Genomic DNA, 14,256 nt, shown 5'->3' with positions numbered 1-14,256 from the left:
ACAATAACAGCTCAAATGACATTGAATAGAGTAGCAATTAAATTGATGGGACTTTTAAATATCAAGTATGTTCTGGATTGCTGTGATTGTGCCATGTCACGCAGCATTTTCAGCATCACACCTGGTTGGGACAAAGTGTAATGGAAAAAGTCTCACCTGCACATGATTTCATGAGTCAGGAGCACACGGCACATCTCCGGGTTCTTGTCTTGACCTTCATATATGATGGCCTTTGAACAGAGAAGAAAAAGAAGTCAGTGTGTGGACATGCAGGCTTCGTTTAACACTAGAATGCATCTTCTGGGTAATCAAAATTAAATGAAACACATTACATATGAAACAGTTTCAAAATATATATTTTAGGCAGTTGACACTGACCATTAAACATCCCAAAAAAAACATTTCCTCCACTTATCCACCCTCACATACACAGAAGCCAATTCCACTTGAGAAACACGCTGAGAGGAGGCGTAATTCTGCCTTTAAAGCCTGTTGGCCTGGTCGTATTTAATAAATATCAGCATGTGTCGTGGGGAATCGTCTAAGCTGTTCCAATATTTCTGGACAGGCTGTCCAGAGCTCTGGCTCCACACAGAACTGTGGCTCATTACGTAAAGGAAAACAGAAGGTGAGAAATGAAGGTGCTCCAATAAGAAGGGCTCATTGTTGCACTTCTAGCTGCTCAGGTAATTACTCTCCCTACAGGGCATGGGGCTGAGGTGGGGTAACATGTGGTAGAGGCTGGGATGTACAATAGCACTGGCTCTGAACGGTTTGAGGGATGGGTAACAAGCCGAAGAACACCTGTTGTAGGTGGAGGAGATAATACGAGAAGTAGCTGGTTGCTCAGATTCTAACAAGCGGGAGTAATTAAATCAATGACAGTGATTATTGTGGATAAGATAAATATGTTTATCAAAAATAATACAGTTGAATGTCAAAAAGAAATATTGTTCACAAATTTTCTTCTGTAATATAGCTTGTGAAACAGGATATTCAGCTATATATTAAAAAAATAGTTATTTGTAACCCAGGACCACAAAATAAGATTAAATTTAGTAAAATTTAGATTTATATATCATCTGAAAACTGAATAAATAAGCTTTCTGTTGATGTATGGTTTGTTAAGATTGGACAATCTGGAATCTGAGGGTGCAAAAAAATCTAAATATTGAGAAAACCGTCTTTAAAGCTGTCTTAATGAAGTTCTAGCAATGCATATTACTAATCAAAATTAAGTTTTGATATATTTACGGTAGGAATTGACAAAATATCTTCATGGAACATGATCTTTACTTAATACCCTAATGATTTTTGGCATAAAAGAAAAATCGATCATTTGACCCATAGGCTACAATGTATTCTTGGCTATTGCTACAAATATATCTTTTCTACTTAAGACTGGTTTTGTGGTCCAGGGTCACATTTGTCAATGGGATTCACACATATGAACACTATTTCAGCAATCATGTTCTGTGTTTTCTATCTGCTGTTTAGAATCAGAACTAGGTTAGTGTCATATTCGCAAATTAATCACTCTTTTGAACTAACTGATCACATGGGTTTGCAGAAAGATCCGAAATGATTCGCGATTCAGTTTGATGAATTCGGACAGTTCACTTAACCACTGAATCATTTGCAGCGGTTTCTCACACCGAAACAGTAACGGGATATTTTATAAGACCAAAAACAAAAAGATGAGGTGGATATTTACTTACAATCCATTCAATGTGAGCAACAAAACGTAGCAAATGTCTTCTATCGTTTGTCAACGACCAAGCATTGCGTGTGTAGTTTGTGAACGACTTACTGCAGGTAAGGACGATTTATATCCATTTATATCCAAAAGAGTACTTCAGAAAGCAAACGTATCACCAAACACGCACAGAAAAGCTTCTATTTAGTTGTACTTCCACGCTAAACGTAAAAAGAATCAAACAAACGACGCGGCCGGTCTTCAACAAGCAAATGAATCAGAAGCAAACGGCGTGACTAGTGCAGTTTGTTTCACGAGCAAATAAGTCTTATGAGCCGGTTAATTTTTCTGTATCAACGCATACAGTGCGACAAATCTAAGCCAAATCTATTATTTTAAGTGATTTAACACCATACAGCGCGAACAAGACTGAGTCATGAGCAAACGACTCTTATGAGTCAATTCCTCTTAGTGAATCAGAATCATACGATGCGGCCAGTCTGAGCGAACGGCTCAAGCCAGTTATTTTAATGATTCATTCAAACGAATGAACAAATAAACAAATGAATCAGTCAGAGTAGATAGTGAATCAAAATCTGACTCACTTACTGGTATTTTAGTCATGTCAGTCTCCAAATGAAGTTTTGTTTTTATTCAGATTAGTGAAATTTGCATAAATCTAATTGCATAGGCTATAAGTTTAACCAAAAATTTTAATGTGTTTTAAAGTCTCTTGTGTTCACAAAAGCTGCATGTATTTAAAAAAAAAATGAAAGTAAAACAGTAATATTGTGAAATTTTAAAAGAACTTTAGATATGCTGATTAGCTACTCAAAATCTCAAAAAAAAATTATTATTTTTTATCAATGTTGAAGACAGTTGTGCTGCTTAATATTTTTGATACTCTACCATTCAAAAGTTTTCTGTAATTTTTTTAAAGAAAAAAAGTATTTTAATTTTTAAAAGTGACAGAAAAGATATTTATAATGTTACAAAATGTTTCTATTTCAAATAAATGCTGTTCTTTTGAATTTTTTTTATTTATTAAATAATAATAATAAATCTTGAAAAAATGTATTATGGTTTCAACAAAAATATTAAAGAGCAAACACTATTTTTAACATTGATAATTATAAGAACCATTATTAATAATTAAGCTCTAATAATAATATCATATTAGAATGATTTCTGAAGCGTCATGTGACACTGAAGACTGGAGTAATGAGGCTGAAAAAAATCAGCTTTAATGTCACAGGAATAAATTACATTTAAAATATATTCAAATACAAAGCTTCACAATATTGCTGTTTCATATTACAGAATTTATCTCTTTCACTGTCTCAATTCACTCACTCATATTTTCTTTCATTTCTGCATCTCTCACTCATGGGTAAAAATGTGAAGTGCCTATGCGCTCACTGGCATACTACCTACGCTAGCTTGTGACGTGCCAAACCATCAGTGGCGTGTGGCACAGGGGCGGTGGGGGGAGGCAGGAGGCTGGAGGAGGTGGGTGCGAGAGAGCAGTTGGGATGCCAGACTGGAGCACGGTGCACCATCTGGTACGGCCCCCCAATTTTCTCCCAAATTTTCTCGGCTTTGCTCTCACCCCTCCTTAACACAAAACACAGCGCTGCCAGGCTGGCAAAGCCTTGTGTGTCCCCCCTCCTCCCCGAGTCGAATGTTGGACATGGTATGCCATTCCGAACAGTGCCGCGTTTGACTACGCCAAGCGTGTCACCTTGCTAAGATTCTGGGATCTCGTTCGCAGGCATACCGACTGGCAGCAAATCTGTCCCGTTACACGCAGTCATTACTCTCTGCCATGTAACGGAGGTGTAATTCAGCAAGCCTGTCCAGCATCAGAAAAGTTTGTCACGTTGACCTCAACTGGACGCAAAGTTACATCTACCAAGGAAAGGGTAATTCGACAGGAGAAATATCCAGAGACAGACGATACATTGGTTCATTGTTTGATGTCTTTCAGATGTACTTTACATTATACAAAGACATTGAAATATTGTTACAGCCAGTTCTGGAGTTGGCAAGCTCCGAGCATTTGTTCAGATGGTTTTCTTTCACTTTGAGGGAATGGGGGCCAAGGTCTTCTAGAAGTACACAGCATGCATCACTGTCTGCCAGCCCAAAGACCTGTTTCATATTTCTATCTATAAACACCAAATCTATCTTCGCCCATTCCGGCTGAGCTGTGCTCGGGAACGGCCGTATTCCTCCATTTGCCTTAATACCTTAATAATATCTATTATAAAATGTCATTCAGGTAATATCCCAGCATTAAAGTCAAATTTACCCTACTTATTGATTATTATGATTTAATAATTCTTCATTTTATTCAAGTTATTTCTCACATAATATCATTTCATGTAAAAAAAAAAAAAAAATCACAGATCTAGAAAATTAACTGTTTTGTGTTACAAGTTTTGTGAAATTGTAAATATGCAAATGAGGCAATATCTAATTAAATATACACTAATTTGCATACATTTGCAAAACAGAAATCTGAATATTTGATATAACCAAAATCAGAATTGGGGTTATTCATTCATTCATAAATCAGACCATTTTTTTTCAACAGCCGAGAAAAAAAAAAAAAAAAAAAACATTTTTAGTAACAAAATCAATAAGTAATACATCAAGCAAATGATATATATAAATAAAACCCTCTGCAAAACCTTCAGTATATAGATAAGGATAATGTCCTCTACCAGTTAAAAATTTTTAACAGTAAGATTTCTTTATGTTTTTGTAAGAATATGATGTTCATGATGTTAGAAAAAAGATTTCTATTTCAGATAAATGCTGTTTTTTTGAACTTTCAATTCATCAAGGAAACCTGAAAAAATTCTACTCAGCTGTTTTCAACATAATAATAATAATAATAATAATAATAATAATGAAAGTTTTTTTGAGCAGCAAATCAGAATATTAGAATGATTTCTGAGGGATCTTGTGACTGGAGTAATGATGCTAAAAATTCAGCTTTAAAATCACAGGAATAAATTACATTTTAAAATATTTTCAAATAGTTGAAAAACTATTTTCCACAATAATAGTAATAAATGCAGGCGTTGTTGAGCAGAAGATACTTCTTTAAAAAACATTAAAAATCGTACTATTCAAAAACTTTTGCCTGGTAGTGTAAATGCTACTCAAGTCGAGATTTCTGTCTCAGAAAGAAAAACATGAAACACAATGGTTTTGCTGTAGTGTCACAAATTCCTCCAGTCATACAAATTAAAGTGACTCACATAATGATTAATTAGTCTTTGTATATTTTGTTTGTATTAAAGGGAAATGATTCTTGATAACTTTTAAACCCCTTGGCTGCTTTTACTACGATCAAAGAACAGGAAGTGCTGTGATAAATGCAGGAAACAGTTTCTTTTTGATTTAGAAGGAACATCGGATACGTGAAGGTGCCGTGTAAAAATTACCCTATGTTAATGTTACAAGTGTGAGATTTAGGTCAGTTTTAACCGCATGCCAGAGTGCGAGAAGGGCACATTAATAAGCATGCAACGTTCATATGCCTTGTAATACATATTTCATCTCGCCAAGCACACTTTTCATATTTCATCCAGCGTTTTCCTCAATGGCTTTGATGTGACGCCTGAAATCGAAGGCAAGTAAACAAGATGCTATAAATACATGGAAACCTACTTCCTACACAGTTGGCATCATCTGTTAGCATGCCATTAAGAACACGGCTGCCTTTTTTCCCAGGCCACTGCGCTACCTTTAAAGAGGTGCTGTCTTGGCAGTGATTTCACTCTTTGTTCTCCCACACACACAGAAGCGTTCACACACACGAATAAGTATCCCACCCCACCCCTGATCAGCTGTTCAGACATAAAGCCTGAGAAACAAGAGAAGAGGAAGAGAGAGCAAGAGTTGGGCAGGCAGACAGACAGGAGAATAGTCGAAGGGTTTCTAGAGACAGCTAACAGACATCTGAGAGACTTCTAGACGGTGCAAGAATTTGAGCAGGAGACTAGGGAACAAAACAAGGCTGAAGAGAACACAGTTGTGAAGTGGATGGGTTGAAAGAGTGAGTGATAAAACAAAACTAAGTGGAAAGAAATGTGTCCAGTCACAATACATTTTGCATGTAAAATTACTTGTTGACGTGCCTTTGGAGGGTGGGGTTTTAGAGAGAGGGCATGGTCTAATTCACTGGCTAAGTTTAGCTCAAGCTCAAGTTAGCTCGAGCAAAACAACAAACATCCAGGAGGTATTGAGAGAGGAAAAGAAAAAGTAGGATAGATGAGGGAGGAACGTGGGAGGTCTGCTGTCTCTGCGCTATGTTTGTCAGATCTGTCGGCGCTGAATCTGCTGATCACAGTTTTAACTGTCAAACTCACACCTAAGGGCCCCCCACGTCCCCGACTCCCTCTTCTGTACCCGATTATGAGATACAATCCCAGTGTAACGATAACGATTTTTTTTTTTTTTTTCATCAAACCAGTTAAAGGGATAGTTCACCCAAAAATGAAAATTCTGTTATTAATTACTCTCCCTCATGTCGTTTCAAACCTGTAAGACCTTCGTGCATCTTCAGAACACAAATTAAGATATTTTTGATTAAATCTGAGAGCTTTCTGTCCCTGTGTAAGATGTTCAAGGCCCAGAAAAGTAGTAAGGAAACTTTTACAATAGACGTACACTCTTAAAAATAAAGGTGCTTCACGATGCTATAGAAGAACCTTTTTTAGACAAATGGTTCCATAAAGAACCTTAAACATCTGAAGAACCTTTCTGTTTCACAAAAGTTTCTTTGTGGCGAAAGAAGGTTCTTCAGGTTCCTAGATGGACTATTTCAACGATATCCTTACTACCTTTCTAAGACATGGTAGCTGCATCTATGCAGGGTCAGAAAGCTCTCGGATTTCATCAAAAATATCTTAATTTGTGTTCCAAAGACGGACAAAGGTCTCATGGGTTTGGAACTCACAGGGTGAGTAAATGATGGCAGAGGATAGTTCACCCCAAAAATTTACATTCAGAGGAAACCATGCACATCCGTGGTTGTGCTCTCCAAAATGACGCAAGGGTAACGCAGAGAAGAATTGTTGAAAAAAGCTATTTTAGTTTTTTGTGCAACAAAAGGAATTCTCATAGCTTCATAAAATTACGGTTGAACCACTGTCGTCACATGGACTATTTTGTCGATGTCCTTGGTACCTTTCTAGACCTTGAAAGTGGTAGGACCTTTGCTGTCTATGGAGGGTCAGAGAGCTCTCAGATTTCATCAAAAATCTCATCATTTGTGTTCTGAAATCTTGCGACTAAACTATCCCTTTAAGTGCAAATCCCGCCCCACTGCCAGTACTTAAGATTTCATTGGTCACATCAATCGCCTAACCCTAACCTACACCCTAATGTTTAATCCTGTTATAGCATTGATAGAAATCTGATCCATTCGTGATGTTTCTGAACTGCATTAATTAAGACTTTTCTTGACGTGCAGCTTGGTGATTGAGTTGGTCAATGAAAGCTGTGAGGCAGGGGTTTGCGACCAACGCATGTTATTATTCTTTGAATTAGCAAGGTGCAATCTTTGTCTGTGAAGTATTCTTCCATCAGCTGTATAAACTAAATTATTCCGGGTTAAAGGTATAGTTCACCCAGAAATGAAAATTCTGTCATTAATTACTCACCCTCATGTCGTTCCAAACATGTAAGACCTTCGTTTATATTCAGAACACACATTAGGATATTTTTGATGAAATACAAGGGCTTTCTGACAGCCCACCATAGACAGCAAGGGTCCTACCACATTCAAGGCTAGAAAGATACCAAGAACATTGACGAAATAGTCCATGTGACATCAGTGGTTCAACCATAATACTACGAAGCTACGAGAATGCTCTTGTTGCTCAAAAAACAAAAACAAATTTATTCAACAATACTTCTCTTCCGCATCGCCCTACACTCTTAAAAATGAAGGTGCTTTAAAAGGTTCTTTACAGCGATGCCATAGAGGATCCATTTTTGGTTCCATGAAGAACCATTCAGTCAAAGATTCTTCAAAGAACCATCTCTTCTTACCTTTTTATAATCTGAAGAACCTTCTTTCTCCACAAAGAAGCTTTAGTGAAACAGACAGGTTCTTCAGATGTTAAAGTGTAGTGCCATTTTGGAGAATACCACAAAACATGTGAATGCTTTCCTCTGAGCAGAGGGTGACGCGGAAAAGAAAAATTGTTAAATAAAGTGGTTATTTTATTCTTTTTGTGCACAAAAAGTATTCTCGTAGCTTCATAGAATTACAGTTGAACCACCGATGTCACATTGACTATTTTGTCGATGTTCTTGGTATCTTTCTGGACCCTGATTATGGTAAGACCCTTGCTGTCTATGAAGGGTCAGAGAGCTTTCAGGTTTCATCAGAAATATCTTAATTTGTGTTCCAAAGATGAACAAAGGTCTTACAGGTTTGGAACTACATGAGGGTGAGTAAATAATGACCGAATTTTCTTTTTTAGTGATCTCTCTCTTACAAATTAAGCTCTATGGACTGTCTGTGGCATGATAAACAAAAGAAAACAGAAATGCGCCACAGCTCGGCACGTCCGATTCGGAGCACGTATGCCAACCGCCAGGCCACTGCTAAAACAACAGATGTCGTAAATTAGCACTATAGCTTGAAATGTAAAACACAGAGATGTTTACGCTATCTGCTGAATCTAATAATTTGCCTGAGACAGCAACTACCAAAATAACAAGCGTCTTCATGCAACTGTTGCGCAGTTGCAAGAGTAAATCAGTCTCGCCACAGAATAATAAGCTCTGCACTCGCTCGGAGAGCAGTAACAGCAAATCTGGACGCTAATTACAGTCCAAGCTAAAGCTGTTTTAACTGTTTTTGCCACCGTAACATAAACAGAGTAAGTGTTTTAGCCTTGCTAGCATTGCAAAACACTTTAGGAGCCTCGGTGATTAGCATTTGTTCCCACAGCCACTTAGAAAGTAATAGTTTTGGTAACAAATTCAAGTTGCAAATGCAATTGGGAATTTCGCGTAAAGGTCATAGTGTTAACCAACAGAATGACAAAACTGCTTGGTTGAAAGTGACTTTCAAAGTGAGTTGTGCGTCATACGTTGTTACACTATTGCAACTGACAATGAACCTTTGGCTCAATCACTCCACAACCCAATAACTAGCATCTCACAGCCGCCTCTAAATGATTACAGAAGGCCGACGGGGATATAGACCATCACAAAAGATTACTCGGGTCGTCTGTAACCCGATAACGACCGCCAGCGGAGTAGCATCCGCACTCCCTTCTCAAACTGAAAGCTTGTTTTAGCCCAAGCCGCAACATGGGCCGAGACACCTGTAGCTGTCCTGTGGTCAACCGGTATCCAGGTCTCATTTCACCCTCTCAACAGGTCTGACTGCCCCAGAGCGAAACCACATCTGATCCCGAACTCTCTCTTGCTCTCATTCACCTGAGGAAATCAAAGACACATGCCGACCGAGCTGTTGGCACGGTAAATATATCACTTGCACCGGTGCTTTTTGAGCTGTTACAAGGTAACTAGCTGTCTTGTTGTCAGAGAACGGGATTTGATATCCTCCGAGTGCTGTTACACATGTTCCCCAATCTTTAAGTGTAGTTCTAAGCGGATCCCTTTAGCGAGTGATTTAACCATAGGTTGTCTTCACATCTGAAAGTTTCCCGCACACAATGCGGCGGCAAAGGGGATGGCAATCTCATTCCTTGTGACTTCTATTACACGTGTTGTAATACCTGCGCAAAAATAATGAATACAAGTGCTAAATATATTCCGAGAAGACTGACATGAAAACTGCCGGCAAACAACTACAAAAGATTTGCGAGGGGGAAGCCGAGGCGTCTGGGTGATTATTTTTTAACTTGACACTGATAAACAGCGCTCTAGCGACACTTCGCTCAAAAGTGCCATGTCCTCCCACGAAGTGCAGCAAAGCAGATAGTTAGGAAACAACAGCTCTTCTACCTACTGCCAGACTAGCGCTGTCAAAGTGGCAGCTACTGGGGTTTAATGCGCTTTGATGTTCCCCGCCACGCAACTTAGGCGGGAGGGAGAGGGAGCTGCCGCCCGCAGGTAAGTTAGCGACCGTTAGCGAAGTGTAAAGAGCCTAGCGTGGAGCCATTCTCAGTTTGCAGCGGGCGGCTAATAAACACGGATATGTTTAATAGAGGCTCTTTGACAAAAGCTAATCGCTAATTCCCATGACACACTAATTAGGGCTGATCCAAGGTCAGCGAAAAAAATAAATAAATATCCAGACACTAGCCCTGGGCCACACATGTCTTGGGTGACAGATAAAATCTAACAGGAAACAGGAAACAGGCAACACTAGTAATGTAGATCTGCCATATTGTACATACTAGAAATGAAACAAGCCAGAGTTTAGAAGAAAGCAGCCAAGCATGACATGTGAACCACACCAACGAAAGGGCTACGAAAGTAGAAAGAAACTGATAAGAAAAATCCAAAAAGAAAATATGGGTTCTCTTAAAATACACCAGTTAAACACCAACGGTCAAGTGCAAAAACTCCAAAAGAGGCCACAGGCCACAATGATGCCGTTGTCACCGGGTATGTTAAAATGTGACACTGCCCCTGGGAGATACGCATGCTCTCCGCTGTGAGATTCATCTGTACGGAGCACAAACAGTTCAACCTTTAGCATGTCCTGATGCCCCAACATGTATGAATTAGCCTCTGGTGACATGCGCAGATGGTGGTGTACGGGACGAGATGAACCCTTACCTGTTTAGTCATGGAGTCAATTAGTCTTACATAAAAATCCTGTTCTGTTCTGATGCCTGGAACACACAGAAACTTGACATCAGCATGTGCTTTTCATTACTTTTCCCACAAACACATTCACATTCATTATCTCTAAATCGGCCATTACAATGCACTGTAATTGCACTGAGCATAATAGCACAAGCACATTTAATTGTATTGTAATATGTGCACATGATATGTATAAAAACAATATTCTTTTAATGCCATGACAGTATTTTTGCATACTATAATTATAGAGGAATACATATTAAATAACTAAACAGCTATTATTTTTTTTATACCTACCTGCCCATGTCATATATTATAATTAACAGTTTATTTACTACTATCTAATTCAGCTATACAGGAAAGTATACTAATTTAAATGCTTAATTCTTTATGAAAACACCAAACGCATGATTGAATTTAAAAATGAATATGCTTAAGTTTAATTACTGCTTTAAATTAAATTAGAAAAGACTTGCCATGAGTTCATTGCATTTCAACCACTGAATTTAAATGCTGATGAATAAAATCCAAACTCAAAATGACAGAAATTATTGTAATGGAAACTATGTTTGCAAAAGCACAATGTGCACAATATGCTTGAGAGGTGGCAGAACTAACAGCTGGTTTATTTAGAAACTGACCAGATGACAAATGATAGACAGGCTGTCAGATTACACACTAATGAACATGATCAATTCACACTCGCTCCAAGAAAAACACATTAACAATTAATACCGCGCGGTTGGAAATAGGTTTCTAATTGATTTAAACCTTGAGTGAATTATTAATGCTTTAAAAATCAAACTGATTCATTGTGAAGAGTCGTGCTTTGATTCGAAGAAAGTAAATGGGAATTAGTTCGTGCTGAGAAGTCAATCACTGATTGCGTTTAATTGTTAAATCATTGATTTAAATCACTGCCAATCTTCGTCAAATTGAGATCTCTAAGGACAGCACCTGCTACTGCTGCTATTTTAGTGCAAGGAGAATTGCAAATCACGATCAATGAAAGTGCGCAAATATGAGCATGTCTTACCGTTGCTGTAGAGAAGTTGCAGTCTGTAATGTATGCCATTGTTTGTCTTTTCTCCTGTAGTCTCCTGGGCATGAAAATAATATTTACAACAGGTCTCAAAATCATACGCTACATACTAATGAGAAGAATGTTACTGCGCTTACAAAATCACATCGTTTGGGCCTGTTCAGTAAAATCAGCTGTAACGCAAATACTGTTTTTATTAAAACAACGTGTGTATAAACAAAACGGATTTATCTCATGAATTGTATTTAATGTATAAGGTCAAATTAATTTATTCTTAGCTGTATCATGTACTTATAATTAGTTATAGTAGCTTGCAGTTATAGGCCATTAGGCAACTGATATTATTTATATTGGCTACTATATGGTTTTATTATGTAGACTAAGAGCATTTAAATGCATAAGACACATTTATAAATATGTAAATTTGGTTTTGTCAAAATTATTACAATTCTATTCAGGCGGCTGAAAAAATACAGGTGATTGAGTTTTGAAAGCATGCACAATTAACAGCTATTCGCGTTTTTTATTTATAAATGTGAGAAATGCATATTAAATCTTAATCTTCAATTTAAAAATGTAAATTACTCTGTATTAGCATTGAACATATTAAATAACTATCCAGTTTAAATAACTATCGGATTTAATTCCTAAAATGTTCATTTCAAAGCAATATTGCAATATTTTAGATTTTACTGATCACTAATTTTTTTCAATACATTTATAAATTAACTATTTCATTGGTTTTCACATGTGCATTATTGTAGTGTTTACTTGTCTTACAATAGCTCCTGCACTTTCAAAATAAAACATATGAAGCCACATGCGATCGTATTTAGTGCTCCGCTGACATCGTGGTGCTGAAAATCATTTTGAAGCTCGTTCAGCAAACTCACCTTCTCTTTTTCCACAAATCCGACAAAAGAGGTTCTCTCAATTTCCACCGGCTGTCCTTGTCGGTCATAAAGGGCTAAAACGAAGTGGAAGAAGTTGGATTTGCGAAGATTTGAGGGCGGCTGTTTCTCGAAGTGCGCCCGGGCCAGTCCCACTCCACTGCGGGGAAGACACGCAGAAAGGCCCGTGTTAAAAACATCCTTCAGATATTAGACGCAGATGTGTTATTGAAATAAAAAAATGGGTGTTTAAATGCTAGTCCGCTGTCTGAAGAATTAAAAAATGCTTATACATGTGTATATATGCAAAATTTTCAATAATCAATTAATTAATTACTTAAGGTTTTTATTATCATTAGGCTATTATTATTACTGTTATTATTATTATTTTTTTCCCAGCGAGTTTAATCCAGTGGTCTTACGACCTCCAGATGTGACTGCATGCAAAAGAAGTTGAGCTTTGGCAAAGTATCCAAACTTTGCATCCAAAGGAACTAATCAAAGCTCACTAAACGACAAAGCAAAGCGCGAATCAAAGGCTTAATCCTCCACAATCCGGATCGAGTTTCCTCAAAACAAACGCCAGCAGCACGATCGGTCCACGCTCCGTGGGAGGTGAAGTCGCAGCCCCGGGGGTCTCTTACCTCTGCGCGGCCGTGTTCGCATCCAGCACCCCGGCGCCTTGCATCCATGTTCGGACTGCGTTCATGCCGGCTCCGATGGGCTCCTCTTTCAAAATACTCCCACTCCTTTGGATGCTCTCCTGAATCCCAAACATGAAACCGGGATCTCTCACACTCTCTTCCCGTTGGTAGTGTTCTCAGGTGCCCACCTCCCGTGCGTAAGAGAGAGAGAGAACGCGAGATAGAGAGAGAAAGGGAGAGAGGCAGCTCAGCGCTCGGATGGGAAGGAGTTTGGAAACCAGGACAGATCCCGGTGTAAAGTGGAAACAAAAAGCAAGATGTCTTTTCTGTGCTGATAATGTTTCCTGAGAGCAGCTGGTGCGATCAAGCAGATCTCATATCAAATGTCATCATGACCTAACAACTTTTCTCCTCTTGTCTTCTTTTTTTTGCCGATTTTTCTTTGTCAGGGAAAAAGAAAAGCCCTCAAAAGTGGGTAAATCAAGAGGAGGCTGTATCCTTAGCCCTCTTGATCAAATTGAAGTGATTTGTGCCTCTTCCCAAAGGAATCAATCCTTCCTTTTGACTATGAGAGGGAAACTAAACACGAGCGCAGCAGCCCCAGAGGCTTGAAGGAGGGACCCGGAGAGGCGGTCCGAAGGCAAACCAGTGTCAGATCCGCCCAACCAGAGCTGCCATCCTCTCTCTCTCCTCCACCCACTCCATCAGTTTGTCAGATGGCATTACTCGAGCTTTCACAAGAAGCTGATTGGAGTTAGACGCTACAAACCTCCCGCAAAATGAATCTGTATTGATCCATCTAGTTATCTTCTTGACGCTGTAATTGCCGGCGTGACAATAAAACACTTGTGTCTTGTTCTCACGTATAAAAGCCTAATGTGAACTTGAGGACGCCGTTAATAAGAACAGATTGTGCGATGTTGCATAAACATTGATATTCGCAAGCGCACTGAATCAACTAAAGATGTTAAAATGAAAACACTTCAGGGGCCATTTGGTGTTTCCTCAGATTCTTTGCAAAAGAGATTTTTATAATCCATAAGATCCTGCACCTGAAACCTAAAAATCACCATTAGAGAACATCACATAAATGTTCACTAGGTTGTCACGCACATAAAAACTCAACGAAGAGCTTAAAAAGAATGTTAGGAATTGATTCCCAAACGAGAA

General features: G+C 38.4%; 1 protein-coding gene across 3 annotated transcripts in view; it reads right to left on the bottom strand.

The window, feature by feature from the left end:
- Positions 1 to 13,630, bottom strand: part of ebf1b (EBF transcription factor 1b) — a 141,249-nt gene extending 127,619 nt beyond the window's left edge. For all 3 annotated transcript variants that reach the window (XM_073824128.1, XM_073824130.1, XM_073824129.1), the window contains exons 1-5: positions 13,087 to 13,630; positions 12,446 to 12,602; positions 11,547 to 11,610; positions 10,481 to 10,536; positions 157 to 230 (exon numbers count right to left, since the gene is read on the bottom strand). In XM_073824128.1, coding sequence (XP_073680229.1) covers positions 157 to 230; positions 10,481 to 10,536; positions 11,547 to 11,610; positions 12,446 to 12,602; positions 13,087 to 13,220 — 485 coding nt within the window. In that variant the 5' untranslated portion in view covers positions 13,221 to 13,630. The remainder of the gene's footprint in view (positions 1 to 156; positions 231 to 10,480; positions 10,537 to 11,546; positions 11,611 to 12,445; positions 12,603 to 13,086) is intronic.
- Positions 13,631 to 14,256: the final 626 nt, after the last annotated feature.

Source organism: Garra rufa, chromosome 19, assembly GCF_049309525.1.
Source record: "Garra rufa chromosome 19, GarRuf1.0, whole genome shotgun sequence".
NCBI lineage: Eukaryota > Metazoa > Chordata > Actinopteri > Cypriniformes > Cyprinidae > Garra > Garra rufa.
Note: the sequence above shows the minus strand (reverse complement) of the source record. Positions and strands in the feature narration are given on the sequence as shown.